The sequence below is a fragment of the Scophthalmus maximus genome, chromosome 1 (genome assembly GCF_022379125.1).
Source record: "Scophthalmus maximus strain ysfricsl-2021 chromosome 1, ASM2237912v1, whole genome shotgun sequence".
Taxonomy (NCBI): domain Eukaryota; kingdom Metazoa; phylum Chordata; class Actinopteri; order Pleuronectiformes; family Scophthalmidae; genus Scophthalmus; species Scophthalmus maximus.
This window is the reverse complement of record NC_061515.1, coordinates 27,994,503-28,013,343: the sequence shown is the minus strand read 5'-3', so window position 1 is coordinate 28,013,343 and position 18,841 is coordinate 27,994,503. Positions and strand designations below refer to the sequence as shown.

General features: G+C 43.7%; 2 protein-coding genes across 5 annotated transcripts in view; both read left to right on the top strand.

The window, feature by feature from the left end:
* Positions 1 to 1,626: 1,626 nt before the first annotated feature.
* Positions 1,627 to 11,127, top strand: LOC118301212 (male-specific lethal 3 homolog). Of its 2 annotated transcripts, none has more exons than XM_035626491.2 (14): positions 1,627 to 1,864; positions 2,844 to 2,926; positions 3,119 to 3,214; positions 3,682 to 3,776; positions 3,865 to 3,962; positions 4,091 to 4,219; positions 4,460 to 4,617; positions 4,749 to 4,907; positions 5,019 to 5,260; positions 5,446 to 5,535; positions 6,007 to 6,116; positions 6,323 to 6,422; positions 6,519 to 6,603; positions 9,492 to 11,127. In XM_035626491.2, the coding sequence occupies exons 1-14, from the start codon at positions 1,766 to 1,768 to the stop codon at positions 9,589 to 9,591; spliced, it is 1,644 nt and encodes a 547-aa protein (XP_035482384.1). In that variant the 5' UTR covers positions 1,627 to 1,765; the 3' UTR covers positions 9,592 to 11,127. The 2 variants fall into 2 exon arrangements, with proteins under 2 accessions (XP_035482384.1, XP_035482387.1); XM_035626494.2 differs by having other exon boundaries at positions 1,649 to 1,864; positions 2,863 to 2,926.
* A 129-nt stretch (positions 11,128 to 11,256) lies between these two features.
* LOC118301182 (FERM and PDZ domain-containing protein 4-like) overlaps positions 11,257 to 18,841 on the top strand; it is a 53,545-nt gene continuing 45,960 nt past the window's right edge. For all 3 annotated transcript variants that reach the window (XM_035626456.2, XM_035626446.2, XM_035626439.2), the window contains exon 1: positions 11,257 to 13,349. In XM_035626456.2, the coding sequence (XP_035482349.2) occupies positions 13,087 to 13,349 (263 nt within the window). In that variant the 5' untranslated portion in view covers positions 11,257 to 13,086. The remainder of the gene's footprint in view (positions 13,350 to 18,841) is intronic.

The following is an 18,841-nucleotide window of genomic DNA, read 5'->3' as shown; positions in this document are numbered from 1 at the left end:
CGCAGCATCCCTGAGTTTTCTTCTTCTTCTTTCAATCCCTTCATCATACTGTATGTGTAAGACAATCTGGACATTTGCAGTCTCCGGTTAGTAATGTGAAACCAAGGAGAACATTTAATGTGAAACAGTAATCATTTGACATGACTGTCAAAATATATCAGACACGGTCAGGGTCGAAGGGGAGGAGAATAAATCAACCAGGCTACACTTCAAGCCAGTCATGTTCGGTGTTATATACACACTGTCCATATTTGGTATACAATAGTGGAGCGGCACAGGCCTGATTCCATTCTAAGCTAAATGAGTCTAGATTCAGCCTTAGTCGCAGAGACATGGTTTCCTGTGCCGGGGATCAGTGTACATTTCATTGTCTGAGGCTGTTAGAGAAGATGTGAATGAAAAGGGTCACAAGGTCAGGAACAAAAAAGATCAAATTACTGGTATGAAAGATGAAAAACAATAAACCAGCGATACACTGTCTATTTTTATCTGTTCAGAAAAGTTAACACTGTGTATGTCATATTATATTTAGTCATATAATTTAATATGTCTGCAAGCACACATACACATACTATGTGTACCCTGGAGCAATGTTTATAATGTCTATCTATATGACCAAGGATTTTGGGCTGCTCATGTAAACATCCCCATACTGTAGCCTCCAGAAAATTGAGAGCCCCCATGGTGTTCCAATAAAGTATGATTAGATTTTGGAGACATGGTGAATTTTCTTTTGCTGTATTTTTGCCTTTAGGGAGAGGGTCTTTTCCCAAAACTGTGAATACCAAAACAATCTGTTAAACCCCCTTAGGAATGGGATGTATGATACTCACCGGGTTGCTTAAATTCTGAAGGCAGGAATACCATCAGCAGTGTTGTTGTTGGGGCTATTTGTAATAGGGCAATATACATTGTCCAGAGGTTATTAATCATGTTCATGTCATGTGGATCTCAAAACAGACATAGATGGTTTCCTTGTGTGGGACCTTGTAGTGTATTTGATCCGAAATCATATCTCAAGTGTGTGTTTAAAGTTGTTTTAATCACACGTGAATATCAATAATATCTATTTCACATGATTGTTAGGCTATGCACATCAATTGAAAACATGGTCCACACAGATATACTGCACTGTTAGTGTCAAGGTATGCGTTGCTTTGAGTGTAATAAAGTAGTTTTAGATGTAAGGTGTAGCATGCATAACTATATCAGAGCTAATTAAACATTAATGGAACAAAAATAATGTGGTTGTGATTTAAAAATCCGTCCATGGGCTCATGTGGACCTTTATTTTGCTCATATACTGACACCTGCTGGCCAGAGTTACGCATTGCACTAAGAGTACGGTGTCCGGGAAGAGGCAGTTCAAATGATCAAATCGCGTTCTTGTGTCGCCTTCACAGTCGTGGGAAGTGGGAGTACCCGATGTTGCTGCGTTGTCTTTCTCAGGCCAAAAACAAGGCCACAATTTCAACATCCTCGACTTTTAATGTGTAAAAATTGCACTCGCTTACCCCTTCATTTTCATCACCGCACAGACAAAAACAACTATATGTCGCATAGCCCTGCCACGCTGATACTGCGCGCCTTGTGAGTCGGGGGACATTACGAGGCGTCATTGAATGCAGCTGCGCTCATCCCACAACAGCGCCACCATCTCTCCACAGCCTGTTTTTGGTGGGAGACTCCTCTCTGGCAGAGAACGGGTTAAGGAGTTCATAGGGTCCAGATCGATGCCTCCTCTCCCACTCGTCGCCATGAACAAATGAATTCGCGGGGAATTAAATATCAATTTCGCAAAGGAGAACGAGTCCTGTGCTTCGAACCCGACCCCTCCAAAGCTAAAGTGTTGTACGACGCTAAGGTAACGTCTCATGCCTCACACAATGCAGCACTTTAGTTGGGTCTGTGTAGGATAAACGATTAAAGCACACTGGGAACACGTAATTGTTCCTGTTAGATGTGGAATATACCAATCCAATGAACAGGCCACTTAGGCCTCTGAGGGAGAGCAACCCGCTAACTGTTATCGTTCCTTGGCATAGCTTCCGGGTACGTTCGATAACACGCGTCTTTCTCGAAGCGCGGGGTTTAAGTGACAAGCTAAAAAAAAAAAAAGCTGATGAGTTAATTTCAAATGAGACTGCAGGCTGAGACGTTAGCAAACGCATGTCACAATGTTATCAAAGCAATGTAATGACACAGCTGTTTACGGGTTGTAACAGCTGGGCGGCGTCCAACCAAAAACAGTTTAACGCCAATAACAAATAAACAAACGCGCCAATACATCTGCCCCCGCTAACTGAGCTAACACCGCCCATGGTAGCTCTCGTGTGCCGCTGGCATTGCAAGATAACGTCGCTTTGTTATTGCTCCAGTCCACTTTGAGTGTTACATGCACATGCACAGTGTTGCTTTTAGCTGGCTAGGTAGCCAGCTAGCTTGCTAAAGAATTCTAGCTTTGCTTACGCTAACTTAGGCTAGCTAACATTTGGCATCATCTGCTGTTTGGCTGCATGCTTACACGTTGCTGTCATCAAAAGCTTCAAGTGGTGAACTCAAATGGCACTATTACAAAGATACTATAATTATATTTGCAGATAAATGTTGCTACTTCATGTATACAAAGCAAGTAAACATGAGAAATGAAGTTTAATAACTTTAAAACATCAACAAAAACAACAACAACCTGTAAGCCAAGGTAGTGGGAAAAAAATGTCCTTTAGAAAGTATTAAGACTCAATAACTTGAGATTATTTACACTAAAAATGATTGATGATTAAGCCAAAAATACTGGAGTAAAATCTACAGTACATTTCGTCTGTCGTTTGTTCACATTACAGGTCATTGATGTCTTGATAGGTACAGATGACCATGGAAGACTAATCCCAAAGTACCTGATTCACTTCAACGGCTGGAACAGAAGGTGACATTAAATGCACTTTGATTTAACACCATCATCTACTTACTGTAACTTGCCTGCTTCACGGTGTCGTACACATTGTGGTGTTTATCCTTTTCAAATCTCACGTTCATTAACCAGTGTCAAGATGTAGTTGTCAAATCATGCATTCCTTTCTTTTCCTTTTATTTTTTTCAAATGCTTGTGTTTGTGTAGTTGGGATCGTTGGGCTGCAGAGGATCATGTCCTAAGAGACACTGAGGAAAGCCGTGAATTGCAACGTAAACTGGCTCGCAAAGCTCTAGGTCGCATGTAAGTTTGTGTTATGTTCATTAGGTCTTGAAAGTAATTATGTCATCAAAATATAAAAAAAAAGATGAGATCGAACGTGGGCTTCAATAATGCCTCAGCAGTGCCACAGGCTGATCGCCTCCATGCCACGCCACATTGACTCTGTAATCTGTGCTAAAGGAGTCCTGACCAAGTAAAGAGTGCATAAATAAACATAGTTTTCAAAAGTTGGACACTTCTGTATAATAAATCCCATTGTCATTGATCTTGGTAAATATTCCAATATTTTGAGATACTAAAGTTTTGATGATTTGTAAGCCGTAATCACTCATATTAAAACAAGAGAAGGTTTACAATGTTATTATTGACATTTTTTTAGATGCACCTGTACAAGGTCAGTGCACTGTGCTAGTTCCTGGCCTGTATCCAGTTTTTTTTTGTTTGATCAATCTATAAGAGTGCATATTTTGTCTCTGTCTCCATGGTAGGAAGAGAAAAGGATGGTCGAAGAGGCGGCGACGTCAGTCTGGTACTAAATCTTCTCTGAAGACTCTCCCTAAGGAGGACGACAGTGACGACCCATGTGAGAAATCTCTGTCTGTCTTTGTCTGTTGCCCCCAGTCTCCAGCAGCAGTCACATTCATCTGTGCCTGTGTTTTTTCCGTCTCCAGGTTTGATTTCGTCTTCAGAGAGCAGTGACGGGGACGACTCTGACCCTGAATCTTCAAATAGTGGGGAGAGCACTTTCTCTGAGGATATCAACAAAATGGTTAAGTGAATCTGTGAAGTCTTTACTCCTGAATATATATGATATAAATAGAAAAGCCAAAATGTGACTCTTACAAGCATGGAGATGCACAAAACTGCATCTGAAGGTTTGTATCTTGTTTATTTCAGAGGGTTGAACCAGACGTCAATGTTAAGAGGGAATGTGAGGAGAAGATTGTCCATATTGACATCGGCATCCCGGATGTACTGAAGAAGAAACTGGAGGACGACTGTTTCTACATCAACAAGAGGAAAAAGGTACACGCAGCAGACATTACGCAACAAATGTATTTGTCTGCAGGGCATGAGTGGTTTGAATTCCACGTTGATTCTTTGGATTGTGCACATGGATCGTATTTGTCACGACTTAATTATGAATGGAAAACGTGAGTTTGTTTGACGAGCTTGCGACTGGCACTTCTGATAGTCATGGTAAGCTAATGTAGCCTGCTTGGATGGAATTGGCTTGAGACTTTTTCCTTTTCTTCCCTCCCTCAGCTGGTGATGGTGCCCTGTCAGATGAATGTTGTGCACATCCTGGAGTCTTACGTGAAACACTTTGCCATCAACAAAGCATTCATGGCCAATGAGCGGTTCCGGCGGCAGCAGAACACCACGCAGAGCAGCAGTCCACAAGCAATCCCCCCAGAAAAGAGGTGGGTCTATACAAAATAAAGTATTTACGAATCCCCATATTCATATTGTGGTAATCCTCATATTTTTGGATCACAGTTCCATGTGAGATGATTATGAATGATTACCTTTTTATGTTTCATTCTGTATTAAGCGAGGAGCTGTGTAAGGAGATGGTTGACGGCTTGAGGATTACGTTTGACTTCACCTTACCCATGATCCTCCTCTACCCCAGTGAACAAGCTCAGTTCAAAAAGGTCAGCTCGTCTAGGGTCTGTCTGGCCACGAACGAAGGCTCCCCCTGCTCCAGCAAGTAAGTGTGCACTGATTATTCAAGTCGTATGTGCTATTGCAGATGCTGCTACATTTGACTATTGTGCTCTTCCATTTAACAGTTTTTTTTTTCTCTCTTTTGTGTCTGAAGCACCCAACGAGAGCGTAGCCCCAGCCCGTTGGGACACAACCCCCCGACTCCTCAATCCACAGACAGCCAGCCGGCACTGAGCGACATCTCTGCCACCACACCCACTGCCCCAGCCCCTGCCCCTGCCCCAAAGCGCCGGCGCCACCCTGACATGGACTGTATCTCGTACCAGTCCCAGTCACTCAGACGCTCCACCAGGAACACGTCCGGAGGTGACCGGCCAGCTGAGGGAAGCAGCGGAGGTAATCCATCTTTACAGGAATTGGTGCCACTTTGAGACGGTGTGCTTGTACATGTAAATACATCATGTAGAGAAGAATTTGATCTATTCTTGTACATTAGAGTACTAATCTGTGATCTATTTAATATTTGCATTGTAACACTGACTTAACTTGTGGTATATAAGTGTAATCTGTTAATGATCCAGGTGGAGGCAGTGCCACAGCGTCCCCACAGCTCAAACATCGTTTGATTGACACGTCGTCCCAACCCAAGTTCTTCCTCAACCTCGACAGAAGTAAGCTCACACCAGGTTATAAATTGATTATAAAACAGTATATTGTGACACTAATCTAAATGTAACATTTAAAACTATCTCAGGCAATATTTTAAACTACTAATGCAACTTTTCTGGTTTTTTGGGCCATGCTAATAATTGTGAAATATTTGGTGTTGACTGATTTTCTTTCTTCTGTTCACAACCACATTAATGCTTTTCATGAAAACAGTCAGTATCATTATTTTGAGTGATGTAACCAGTTGTTTTGTAATAACCAGTTTGGCCCAGTAGGTGGAGTTATTCTACCTTTTCCCTCCAACATTCATCCCCTCTCAAGTGCATTAGAACTGAACTCTCCCAAAGATAAATTTGAGCTATCAGTTGTTTATCTTGTTAACCATATTCCAGCAGCGATAAGCTACACAGCAGCAATGTAATCATAAATCTGTTGGTTCCCCCCCCTCCCCCCTGCTCTTCCGCTTTACCCAGAAACCCCAGTGCACAGTGGCTCATCTTCCCCATTGCCCTCGACGCCAAGCAAAGAGCGAAGCGGGCTGTTCTATGGAATGGAGAGCCGGAGAAACAATGAGCTTAATGAGGTGATGCGAAAACAAATGTCTTGCTCAAGGACTCTCGCTGCAGGGGGAGAATTTAGGCTTGTACAAATTTGAAATGTCAGATTCTGACTCCGATGGGTCCAACATTCAGTCATCAGAAACATATACTACATACCTATACTTTACCCTGTGTTGTTTATATTTGGTATTATTAAAGAGAGGTTTTTTTTATTTGCTTTGTCCACCAGGTGCTAAGTTGGAAGCTGACTCCTGACAACTACCCTCTGACTGACCAACCTCCTCCACCGTCCTACCTGTACGGATCACAGCACCTGTTGCGGCTTTTTGGTTGGTGACTCTCATTTCGTCTCTTTTTTTGGTTTGTTTTTTCTCCCTTTGTGCAACTTCCTAACAATTCCCCCTGCTGGCTATATTTTCTTCCAGTAAAGCTCCCTGAGATCCTGGGAAAGATGCAGATCCCTGAGAGGAATCTCCGAGCCTTGGTCAAACATTTGGAACTCTTTCTAAGGTAAACGACCATTGTCATAAAATGTATTTTGCAAGAGGTCAGTCAGTTAAGTGTTTTACAAATGAAGAGAGGGACAGAAACAGTTTATTGGTTCTATAGAAATGCAGGGTGAAAACAAAATTCAAACCACTTCATGTTGAACTCAATAATAATGTCCTAATGTCGAAGAAAAATATGATGGAGAGCTCATTTGACCTTTCTTATACATGGGTTAAGAGAAAATAATTTTATTTAGTGCAACCCAAAATTTAGAACATTGTTATGACGATGATGCACTTCACTCCTGACTGGACACATTTAAAAGAGATTAAATATAGATGTATAGATTTGGAGCTCAGCCAATAATGCAAGGACTTTCATACATTTTTAATTATGGTGTAAGCATAACATAGATGCTCTGTTGTTTCTACAGTCCCATGGTGGGACAGCATTAGCTTTTTTTTTTACTTTCGTAAAGGATGGCCCTTTATGCTAAAGGAAATAAAAAGCAAAAAATTCAAGTTCATTCTCTCAGCTTCTATAGATTTCCTTACCATGGCTGTCACTCAGATACTTATTTGTGATTCCACTCAGGAACGTTCCTAGGCCAAAAAAGACCATTGCACCGTAACATTTTACTCACTCAGGCCTAAAAGCTTAGTTCCTTCGCTGCAATCATAATACTGGTATAATATTCAAATCTCTCCCCCTTCGTGAAAAATGGATTGTGCTGTCAGGTGTACAGAAATTGTGTGAAACCATGTATAAACCTCCTCTGGGGATAAATCATTAAAAAGATGTAGCGCTGAAATGAATTAACGGGACATTGAATATGAGTTCCAATGCACCTCGCTAATGACCAGCACGGTTCATTACCTAAGGTTCCGACCTAGCTAAGTGTTGAAGCTTGATGGTAACTGCTCGGGTCGAACTGCAAGAAGTTGACATTTCACAAGGAGAGCGGGGCACCAGCTTCCGCACAGTATCCTAATGCACTGACGTGTTTGGTAGTCTGCTTCCCAGTAGCAGAGGATCAGCATTCAAATGCAAAATGGAAATGATCAATGCACGAAAATAACCCAGATAGACCGAAAATACAAAAGGCAAGAAAGAGAAAGTAAATGAGAACATGGCAGGATGGAGTGAGAAAGAGCATGTGTTAGAGGGAGGGAGATGAGTGGGCGTTACACAAGCACGGGAGTCTAATCTTTAAATCCTCCCTAGTGATCTTCAGTTCAGCCCGTCCCAAACCTGGGGGATTTAGGCCCTCTCATTCTCTAATCAAACACTCGCAGTGCTGCCCTCTGCCACGAGCAGTGCTGTGGAGCAACACCCGGACAAAAAAAACAAACCACAAACCCAAGTGTCAGAACCAAAACTTACAATACTCAAGTGATAATGTATATTATTTGTGCCACAGAAATCTTGAGGTGGTCCTCTGAAAAGCTGGCGTCCCTGTCAGTCCGAGGGGGTGCATCACCTTCGACGCATTTTTCTCATGGCAGGACAGAAGGTCCAACATGTGACCTTAACACTCAAACATGAAATACTGAATCGTCTTCAGCAGCATCAGCAGTACGTCTTGGCACAGCATTTCTAACGCAATGTCATTAGTTTTAGTGGAAACATGGGTAGCGAAGTCCTTTTAATTCACTCCAGTGACGTTGGACTGCAAATCACTGGTGCCTCTCTTTTTCATGGGGCATGATTCTGCAGAACGGCAGAGCAGTGACGTGCAGAAGTGCATTACTTTAGCAGTTTCAGCCTCATCTGTAGCTACGGGATGGCCACTGCCGTCTTCTCCCAGTAACTAATTAATACGTTCACCATGTTGGAGACTCTGCAGGACACTGGACACAGACTAAAATAATGTGTACTTTGGGAAAAGCCTTCACGCTTTTTTTCCCCCACTCTGAATTCAGCCTTGTGGCAGATTGTGCCGAGCGGGCAAAAACTGATTGATGTCGTGGAGACTCAAGTGCATTGCATGCTGGGATTTGGCCACAGTTGATCTCTCACTCTCCCTTTCTCTGCAAGAATGATTATGATTAAGTGTGGGTGGGCGTGTGTGCGTGCACATGTGGACGCACACGTTGTCGCCGATTTTCAATGTGTATGCCTAAACCAGCTTGCCCTGTGTTATTACTGATCTAACAGCAATGGAGATTAGCACACGCCTCACTTTCTTGCATCAAATAGCCGAAAATAAATAATTTCCTGATGAATGTTGTTGAAACCTATTTAGTGCCCCGTAATGAATCTCTTAAAATCAGCTCTTTGGCTGCAATAAATCAACTTAATTTCTTTCTCTTGCTCACCTCCAGTTTGCGCACGCATTTCCTCTTATTGTCCCGCTTTAGATTGTCATGTTTGTTATTCGTCGTCAAAGTGTGCTTAAGTTCCACTCTGATGAGGATAATTTGTTTGCATTGAGATTAGGAAGGCCGGTGGAGCTAAGATGAGATGGCAAGATTTAGAGGATTTGGCCGAGTAGCGGATACTAAGAAGATTCCGGATTAGTTTTCCCCGCTACTGATTAGATGGGAGGAGGGTGGGGGGATTTTTTTCCACTCTTTCCCTTTCGGACTTTTGGTCTGTCATTCTCATGTTCTCAGCCGTTCGGCCGTGGTGATTGGTTCTCTGGTGGTAGTGTATGGATGAGGGGGCTTTGTCTCTGACATATATATCCACAGGCAGAGGGCAGAGGGGTCTAGGATTTATGTGGAATGAGCTAGGGATATCTAGGAAAACCAGACGTTGAAGCGAACTGGAACAGGACGTGCGTGGTCCTTTCCCACGTCAATGCTGTTTGTCATCTGACAAACGGCTCCTGCTGAATATTTAATGTGAACAAAGCAGTGCTCATCACTGGATCTCTCCTTCTGTCTCCTCTTCCCACCCTCTCTCAGGTTTCTGGCAGAGTTCCACGAGGATTTTTTTCCTGAGTCTGCATATGTGTCAGCGTCAGAGGCCCACTACAGCATGAAACAGCCGAGGCCCATTTACTGAAAGAGACATTAGTCGTTTGTGTTTCCTTCCCTTGTCGTTTGTACCCTTCCTACCCCTTCAGCTTTGTCAAGACTGTCCCGACTGGGCTCGTGCACAGAAGGATAATAGCGGCTTCCTCCCTTTTTCTCCTCCTCTGGCACTAACATTAGTTTTCCTCCAGTTGCCTTGTGGGGGGAAAAAAACCTTGCCTCTACCGTAACTAACCCCGGCCTGTTCTCTCTTCCTGGTTGTCGTGCATGTGAAGCCACCCTGCGCCGCTTTGATTCAGTGCCCCGCTCCGAGGCACGTTGAGTGCTGTGTGTTGGCAACCTTTCTGTGGGACGCGTATACAATTATATGTTTTAGCAGGCAGCTACTACTGAGCCCCCCTTTCCAAACCTCTCCCCGTCGTCAGTTTCCTTTTATTTACCTGACCTACATCTCTCAAGACCAGCTGGAAAGTTCTTCAGCCTCTCAGATTTTAGAGGCCGACCATAACAAAACGGTTCTCAATCACTCCGATGTGGAAATAGACACAATCACTGCTACTTTGCAAAGCCTGCCTAACAAACTAACTTTGGATTCTCTTTGGGACGTCCTCTGCTGTTTTGCCCGCGTGCAAGCTTGTTCCCCTCCTTAATGTCGCGACTTCCTGTAAGTGCTTCTCGTGCAGCGCCGCCACGGATCCCGCTCTGGAACCGATTCCTCTAAAGCTGCAGTAGGACTTGCGCTTCCCCTCCTGGAGATGCTTCTCTTCTTTCGCTGAGCAAATCTCAATTTCGCAGACTCTTGGAAATGACAACTTTGTTGAATGGTCCAGTTTTTTTTTTGTTGTTAAATGTTGATATATTTCTGTTTCTTGCTTTGTCTTCCTTTCTGATGTTTTCATGTAAATGTCTGATGTCACTGAGCTTTGTATTTGTTCCTCTCACTGTAGTTCCCTTCTGACAGGAAGAATACGTTGCTGTGGAGAAAATCACACAAACAATATCACAGCAACGTGTCTATTAATAAAGCTATATCTTGTTGTTGGCTGTTAGTTTTTGACGGCGTTACTTGGATTGTTTTAGGCTCAGTTCAATGAGTAACTGATTTGTTGAACAATCTCTCACCAAAAGCAAATTTACGCTGTTTGATGCGGAAACGTCTGATGCACTTTGCTAAAACATTTTAGAAGAAAAAAAGCGGTGACTCTGATTCCTCCCCATGATGTTGTGAACATGTAACACCTGTCGGATCAGTATTTTATTTATTTTTCTACTCACACCACTGGATCACTTCGTTTGCGTGTTGTTTGATAAATTGGTTATTAAATACTTGACGAGGCCCAAAATACACAATTTTTTTGTCTCAGCAGTTTGTACATACAATCATATAAATAACTGGTTTGTAACACTTGAAGGGTTAATGCAGTGTTACTGTATGGAGTTGAGGTCCCAGAGTAATTTTTTGCATTTCATTTCAATAACTTCAATTTATTTCTGTAAATGTTTTCCTCTGTATCCTTATCGTCTTCTTTGTGGAGAGACGATATGTAAATAAAGACTTTCAAAAACTTGTCGGCTTACATTTATTCGTATATAATACACAGTGATTGTGTATGCATGTGCGGCGCTGGCCCGTCAGATTCTTTAAACGTGTTGTACAATCTTGATTGATTCATCTCCTTGTGCCGTTGCTTTTAGACTCCTCGGCGAGCGCTCTATTTAAACCTCAATGTAGACAAGAGAATGTTATCAGCCACCTTGACCTTGAACGTCGCAGGACCGTAGCTGATTAAAACCTCAACTCTGAATATGTTGTTGCAGCCTGACAATTTGAATCTACCGTCCTTGTCACAGCGTGGTTCCGTTTTTTTTTTTTAACTACCTGAAGGCGATCCCTATCTAATCTAGTGGCTCTCATCTATGTGAAAACTTGACACTGCTCTGACACCATTTAATCAGAGGCGATAAAAACTGCCAGAATCAAAGCCAAGAGTGACGGGACCGATCTATCACTGATGCGGTGTGATACTGCCACTGCCGCCCCGCTGCCAGCATTAGTGAACAAGTTGAAATTTGGATCTGATCGGTGTACTCTATGTCTGGAGAGCGAGTCGTGTAGTTCTTGTTCTGAGCGGAGGCTGACGTGTCTTCGGTTAGATGTGTCGTTCCAAATTAGGTACTGTTGGAGAATGAAACACCGCTTTTGGATACACAGGGAGCAAAGTAATACATCATTTTTTCAAAAGGTCAAAGCTGAATCTAGAATATTGTCATATTTCTCTGTTTGAGGTGGTGAAGTTGCCAGCCAGTGTTTTGTACATCTTAAGTGAGCCACGTAAAATAAATTAAAATTCTGTCCTTCGACGTGATTGGATGACAATAGATGGCGCCTGCTGGACCCTTTAGGTCCCCGATGAACTACATTGCTTCAGTGATCTTTGGGAGATCTGTCGTGAAATCATGACCAAACCTGACTGATTTCGCGTGCCGGTGTAACTTGAGGCTTTTTCACCGAAATAGTTTGACATTTTGGGACATACATTTTCCCTTCTTGCTTAAAGTTATCCTTTAGTGTTTTTGTTTCCCACCACTCGTCTCCAACTCTGTGAAACGAGGTATTTAGCTGCGATGAAGGAAATCTTTAGATATACAACTTAACAAACTGTCTATAGTCTTAAATCTTCTTTCTCTTCCAAAGTGTCATCCAGTCTCCTTCTATACCTCCATACTGTATCTTTATTGTCTGCACAACCACGCTCTTAGTCTATTCCCAGTGTACCTATAGGGGAGCGCGGCTAACCACGGCCTCCCAATATCAGGATCCTAATGGGTTTTAGTGGTGAACCATAATTCTATTTCGACTGGGTCAGACTTCTTGTAATGAACCGCTTATCAGTGCAACCCAAGACAGCACTCTCCGGCCTGCAGCTATCATGTAGCCACAGAAGCCACCAGTTCAAGCCTCTGCGTGCGTCTCGGATCGATTTCCCATCCCACGCCGTCTCTATCCACTCACCACATGATTCAATCTTTGGGCAGGGGTGGGCAGGGGTTGTAGTGAGATGTGAGCCATCACCTGGTAAGTGGTGCCGCCCGCAGCTTTCACTTGATTCCACCCCTCCATCTGTTTGTGTTCACCCCTTCCATCCGCAGTGGGTCTGCAGGCCCATCTTTCCATCCCGGTCTCCAGGGCTCAATGTCTCTTTCTCTTTAGTCCCTGAGTGGTATTCTGCTCCTGCCCTGGCGTCCATATCACCATCTCTTTTATTTTTATTTTTCTGGTTGGTCTGTTGTCGTTCATTTCTCCCTTCACACCTCAGTACTTAACTGAGACAGAGGAGAAGAGAGTGAGAAGCTTTTAGCCAGTAGGAGTGAGCAGACATGGCTTTCAATTCATTAATCTAATTTGGAAGTATCCTCTGCTTCCCTTCCTCTTTTCATTCACTTCCTTTGAGGCATTCCTCTCCTTACCCATCCTCATCCATTGTTTCCTCTCTGCCACTCATCTTCATCCTTCATCCGTTGCACCATGGACCTCGGAGATGGGCCGCAGGAGGAGAAGTTGGACAGCAGCCCCTCCGCCTCCTCCGATTCTTCTTGGACGTCCTTCGACTGCAGCACCGACCTCACATCCGTCAGCTCCGACCAGATCTCGACCCCGGTGTCAGCTCAAAGTGGCTGTGCACTGGTGGAGGACCAGAGCCCAAAGAAGTCTCCGTCAGTCAAGGTCTCTTCTGAAATGCGAACCCGGAAGGTCGCGTGGAGGGAGACATCTTTTCTTGGGAATGACGAGTGAGTACATCCCGTCATTACCTCTGCAGATTGATTATGACTATTGAACAACTTGAAGGTTTGACCGGATGATGGTGTAGTCATTAAGACGCATTGTCTGGCAACCTCGAGTTTCTTTTTGTAAAAGTTGTTGTCAGTCGTAAAGTGAATATGACGCCATTTAACTGGATGCATGATTGTGTGTTATTAGATTGATATTCAATCAAGGCAAGAGTGAACTTGTCTTGTGCTCTAAGTATAAATAAGCTACCTCATGTCTGTATTACTTAAAGCCCTTTCATCATTTCTGTATTATGTGTTACTCTCCTGCTGTAGACTTTAATATCACATAATGTACCTTGAGACAAATGCAAAGTCAGATCATCATGTTTAAATTAACTCCGCCTATATCAGTTTGTGATTCATCGTACTTTCTATCAATGCGTCTGATTATTTGAGCCGTCAAAGAAAGGGAAACGTTTTGTTCTGTGATGGCAAGTATTGTTCTTTCCCCATTCTGGGCATGAAAGACCTCTACCAACAGCGCGTGGACGCAAGTGCTCCCAGTGACACTTGGCTTTCAGCCCACAGTGGCGAAGATTATCCGTTTCATCTGGTTTTAATCTCGAGTGTGTCTATAATGGGAGTCTGACTCCCAGTCGCGGGATTGGGAGAGCAGATAAAACAACCCCTGCATTAGTTTCGATAGAGACCATAAATCACCGCTCCTCCTTGACTTCTGAGAATCTCAGGCAAGCCCTTCTTTTTCTCTTCCCCTTTCCTTTTGTGTTTACTGCTCTCCTTCCACTCACCATCACTCCGCCATGCCCTGATACATAATTACCCTTCGGCAGAGTGGCGAAAGTCTCTCACTGTGTCTTTAAGTGACCCCTAACTCCCAGTGGAGTTCTCCTGGAACTTTACGCAGAGATTGGTTAAACTTGGGCTGATGCGAATGTCACTTGAACGTCCTAACATTTTCACATCCAGGTGTGTGGATAAAGACAGACAATGGTCATGTTAATGCTGTTGGTCCGGCCACAAGCGAATAGCTTGGAGCCTGGCACGATGGACTCACTATTAATTTAAGGTTTCATGGCATTTCAGATTCTACACTTGGATGGAAACGTCCCTAGTGGCTCTCCACTCTTCCTCCTCATCTTCTTCGTCCTCCTCCTTCGGCGTACTTCCTCTAACTTTGCAGTCCTTTCCCCGCGCGCTGATTTCTGCCTCAATAATGTGCAAGGACGCAGTCGACGTTGCCGTGTTGTGTTTAGAGTCTAAAGAGGTTACAGTGGTCAGTGTCCTATTGGCGAGTGCATTCAGGGAAGCTTAGTGGTGATGATTTTATTTAGTTTTTCTGCTTCCCTTTCTCCCATCACAACTGCTTCATCATTCATATCACTCCACTCCCACTGATCCAAACATGAATGGATTTTGCTGCAGTTGCGGTTATTGCTTTGGTTGAAGCCTTGAAACTATTTTACCTACTTTTCATTTATAGCACAGATAACCACAGTATGTTTTCATGTCCCACCGCACTCCGTGCGTCATTTCATCTGTGTAGAAGCTGTATACACTTTGGTCTTGGAGAAAGTTGTTTCTATCTCTTCCCAGACAGACATTTTTACAGTCGACTGGAGCCACTCTGATCGAAATCCTCACACTTATCTCGCAGCATTTTCTTCTTCTTTCAAGCTCTGTGCTTTTGACACAAAATGTGAGAGGATTTAAAGTCGGGCTTCACTCTGAGGCTGTCCACGGCAGTCGGCCGCATAAGCTCACAAATATACGCAGCTGTTTCTCAGCCTAGATTGATAGGAGGAAACAATATGAGCACACTCATTAATGGTTCATTTGAGCCAGTGGTTTCGTAAAGCTGAAATCTGCTGTTTTTAGCGTCTTTCAGCTCATCGTTTTTGTTTTACTAACCTAAACGTAGCCATTTGATAAAGTCTTACAACTTTCTTCATCGATCTTCTTTTGTCTCCCGTCTGCAGACAAAAAAAAAAAGATCTGATAAGTGTAGACTGCTGGTGGAGGCCATATCTGGGATACAAATAGATTTGATAAAAAATTCTTTGGCTGGAGAAACACAACTCCAAATGAGTGCACTTTTATGTACGATACATCATGTATGTGTGTTATAACTGTATGCACATTGGTTCGAATACAAAAGTTATAGATTCAAAACGTGTCACATGGTGCCTTTAAAAACTCCTGTTACCTGATTAGCGTTATGCTGAGCTCCTTCGGGACATTTGGCTCCATTTGAAATTGGTTTACACCATTACCGCGGGTCAACTGTAACATGGTTACACAATGATAGCAGTGTGGCTTTCATGATCCAGTCACACAAGATTATTATATTATAACATTATGTGGCAGGCCTTGATGCACTGAAATCACCTTTTTAGTCACGATGGATGTTTAAAACCAGACATGGAACTGGCTTAGTATGTACTTTTTGAACACTAGAGCTCAGTGCTGGTGTCTGGCGCATCACATTCTTTGTTTCATTTTTTTGAACTGTGCTTATTGCACCACTGGTTTCAATATTTTTTAGCATAGCTGGACAAGTGTGGAATGGAGATTCAAGAGTTACAGCCTCTCAAATTGAGACACTTTGACATTTGATTACTTCTTTTCTTTGGGACAATACATGCGAGACTCGTGAGAGACTAGAGGAATATTTTTTCTATAGCAGTCAAGCTCACAGACTATCTGGCAACTTTATTGGTGCAATAATATGGAAAAATAATGCACAAGAGGCAGAGGCAACAGATTTTCTTTACTGGCCAGCTGGTCGCTGAAGGGTCAGTTAAGTCACGGCCTATTGTAAGTTATAGGAGAGGGTTTAATTGGATAAATCAATGATGAATTTCTATTCTTTCTTTTAAACGAAACAGTAAAAAGCTTTGGCTCTTTGGAGCGAACCGGCTGTTGCATTAAATTCCCCAGACGAGACTCTTTCAGCTGTGAATGAGATGTGAATGGAACAGATTATGAGAATTGATGACGGGTTATTGCTTTTGCTCCGAATCGGGAGGAGGGGTGACGTTATTGTAGTCAGCCAATTAACAGTCTATTCACCTTGAAGTGAAATCATTCATCTTGTATTTTACAGGATGAGTCATCAGCGAGTTCCTCCTCCATCCCTTCATAACTCCGTTCCTTTGCTCATTCCTTTTTCAGGATCTGACTTTGCTTTCCGTTTTCCTCTCCTACATTCCTCGTGTTGTAAAAAGGAAACGGATCTCGTTGTAGTCAGCACACAGGGTGAGACTACAAAGCCTCCAGATGGACACGGCAGAGTCATTGCCAAGAGTCATTTCCCACATACCTGTACGCGGGTGTTTTCAGGGCATTTTTACGAGCTTGTTCTCATTCCTTAATCCAATGTTCATTCCCTAAGTGCTCACCTCTGCTGCCCTAACTTTCACGTTGATTCTAAATCGTAACCTTTCAGGCGGGATGAGCGAACACGTTTATTGATGTGCGAGAAAATATGCCTGAGCATTTGCGCCTTTAGAATTCATTTGTAAAACTTGTGCTTCCTTGCCGATGTCTGATGGTTCACATTGACACAATGTGCAGTATCAGCAGATATTTCAGTGTCACCTAATTGTTTTTTGTTGTTGCCATCCTGTATGTAAAATTAGACACACCGCAGTCACATCCGTGTAGCCATGGCTATAGATAGTCTTGGCCAAGAGTCAGTACCAGGTGGCATCTCAGGGGAAGCAAATGGAACTGGCCTCCACTGAACTGGAATTGCACATATGTCTGCAAACAGACAAGCATTACCATTATCTTGTCTTCTAAAGGAAACTTAAACTGCTTGATCCACTGCAAAACGTCCATTTCCAGTTTGCAGTACATTGAAACACTATACATCTTTCTTTTCTGCCTCGACTGGCTGATTTCTAACGTTCTTTTTCAGATATCTCTCTTCACATATATCAATCAGTGTGAATAAATATAGTTTTCTCAATCGACATGATCACTTTTTATTGACATCTCTTCGTCTGAGTCGGCAAGGACGGCTGCACCGTTATGTTGCCTACGTCTTTATTGTATATACATTATTGTTGTGTTAATCTCTCGCCGCCTGCTGAATGCCCACAGGCACAGTTGACCTCTCTCTGCTGGAGAATCATCGATTCTCACGTGCAGCCACACACACCCACACCCACACCCACACACACACACACACACACACACACACACACACACGCACACACGCGCGCGCATCCTTCCTTGGGACTGAGTGTCATCAGACATCTCTGTGTCTGACACACACACACACGGACATGTGCGCTGTGACTACGGCTGTGTGTGCGCGCTTAGTGGCAGCTCTAAGGTTGGTACACATCTGTTCATCCATTGATCCACCCGCTGCATGCCGGAGTCGTGTGTGTGTGTGTGTGTGTTGTGTTGTGCTGCAGGTCATCCAGTATATCACACATCGTGTCATCTCTCTGATGAAGCCGTGTGGGGGAGGTTTTCCCAACATTGTGCCCTGCGATCTCACACCGCAGGACACTCTGTGCATGCGTGTGTCTGCCAGTGTCCATCCGTGTGTGTGTGTGTGTGTGTGTGTGTGTGTGTGTGTGTGTGTGTGAATGGAGTTTATCCCCGCTGGCCCAGATGCCCCGGCTAAATCCATCACCAGCGGTGCTGCACAGCAGTGCTAAGCTGGAACATTTGGCGCCAAGCTACGAATGAAAAAAACCAACAAAAAAAAACAGGAACACACACACACACACACACACACACACACACACACACACACACACACAGAAAATTGAATTTTGGGATTTTTTTTCTTTTTTCTAAAGAGATTCAGAGGAAGTGGATTTTTTTTAGTGGAGGAGCAAGACTCAGGGAGTGGGACAGGAGCTCTTTCTCGGAAGCTCTGAGCCTTTTCGGTGGTGAGCGGGGCCGGGGCGTCCATCCCGCTCTCTCCACCCGTTCATTTCTTCATCCGTCCGGCTGACAGGATGGAGCAATGCGATGATGATGACGAACTGGGGACGTTAACCGCTCTCCAGTAAGTCCCGATGGCTGCTTCTTTTTACTCGCTGTGGCCGTTGCCTTGAATGCACCTCGTTGCCATTTTGGGGGGAAAGACGATTTCTTTGAGTTGAAGATACGTTTCCATCCCCGGCCACCTCTTTCAGTACTTACGAATCAGTGGTAAAGCTCTTTGCAGAGGGCTTTGTTGATGAAGCTCCTTGGGAGGTTTACACAGAGGTCGCTGCTGGTTGTGGGAGCCTGCTCGGGGCCCCTGGCTCATGGTCGCATTCATCGTGAGTGTTGCTTTGGAAGTCATGATGACTTCAATTATTGACGTCTGTATTGTGCACATAGTTTGTTTGTATGTTTTTTTTTGTTCCCGCTCGACAAAGTCAGCTCTGCATCGTGTCTGATGACCGCACTTTGTTTTTTCAGAGCTAAAGCTTGTGGACTTGAAGCACGTCTGGCCAGGCAGCGTACGGAAACTAGTTTCA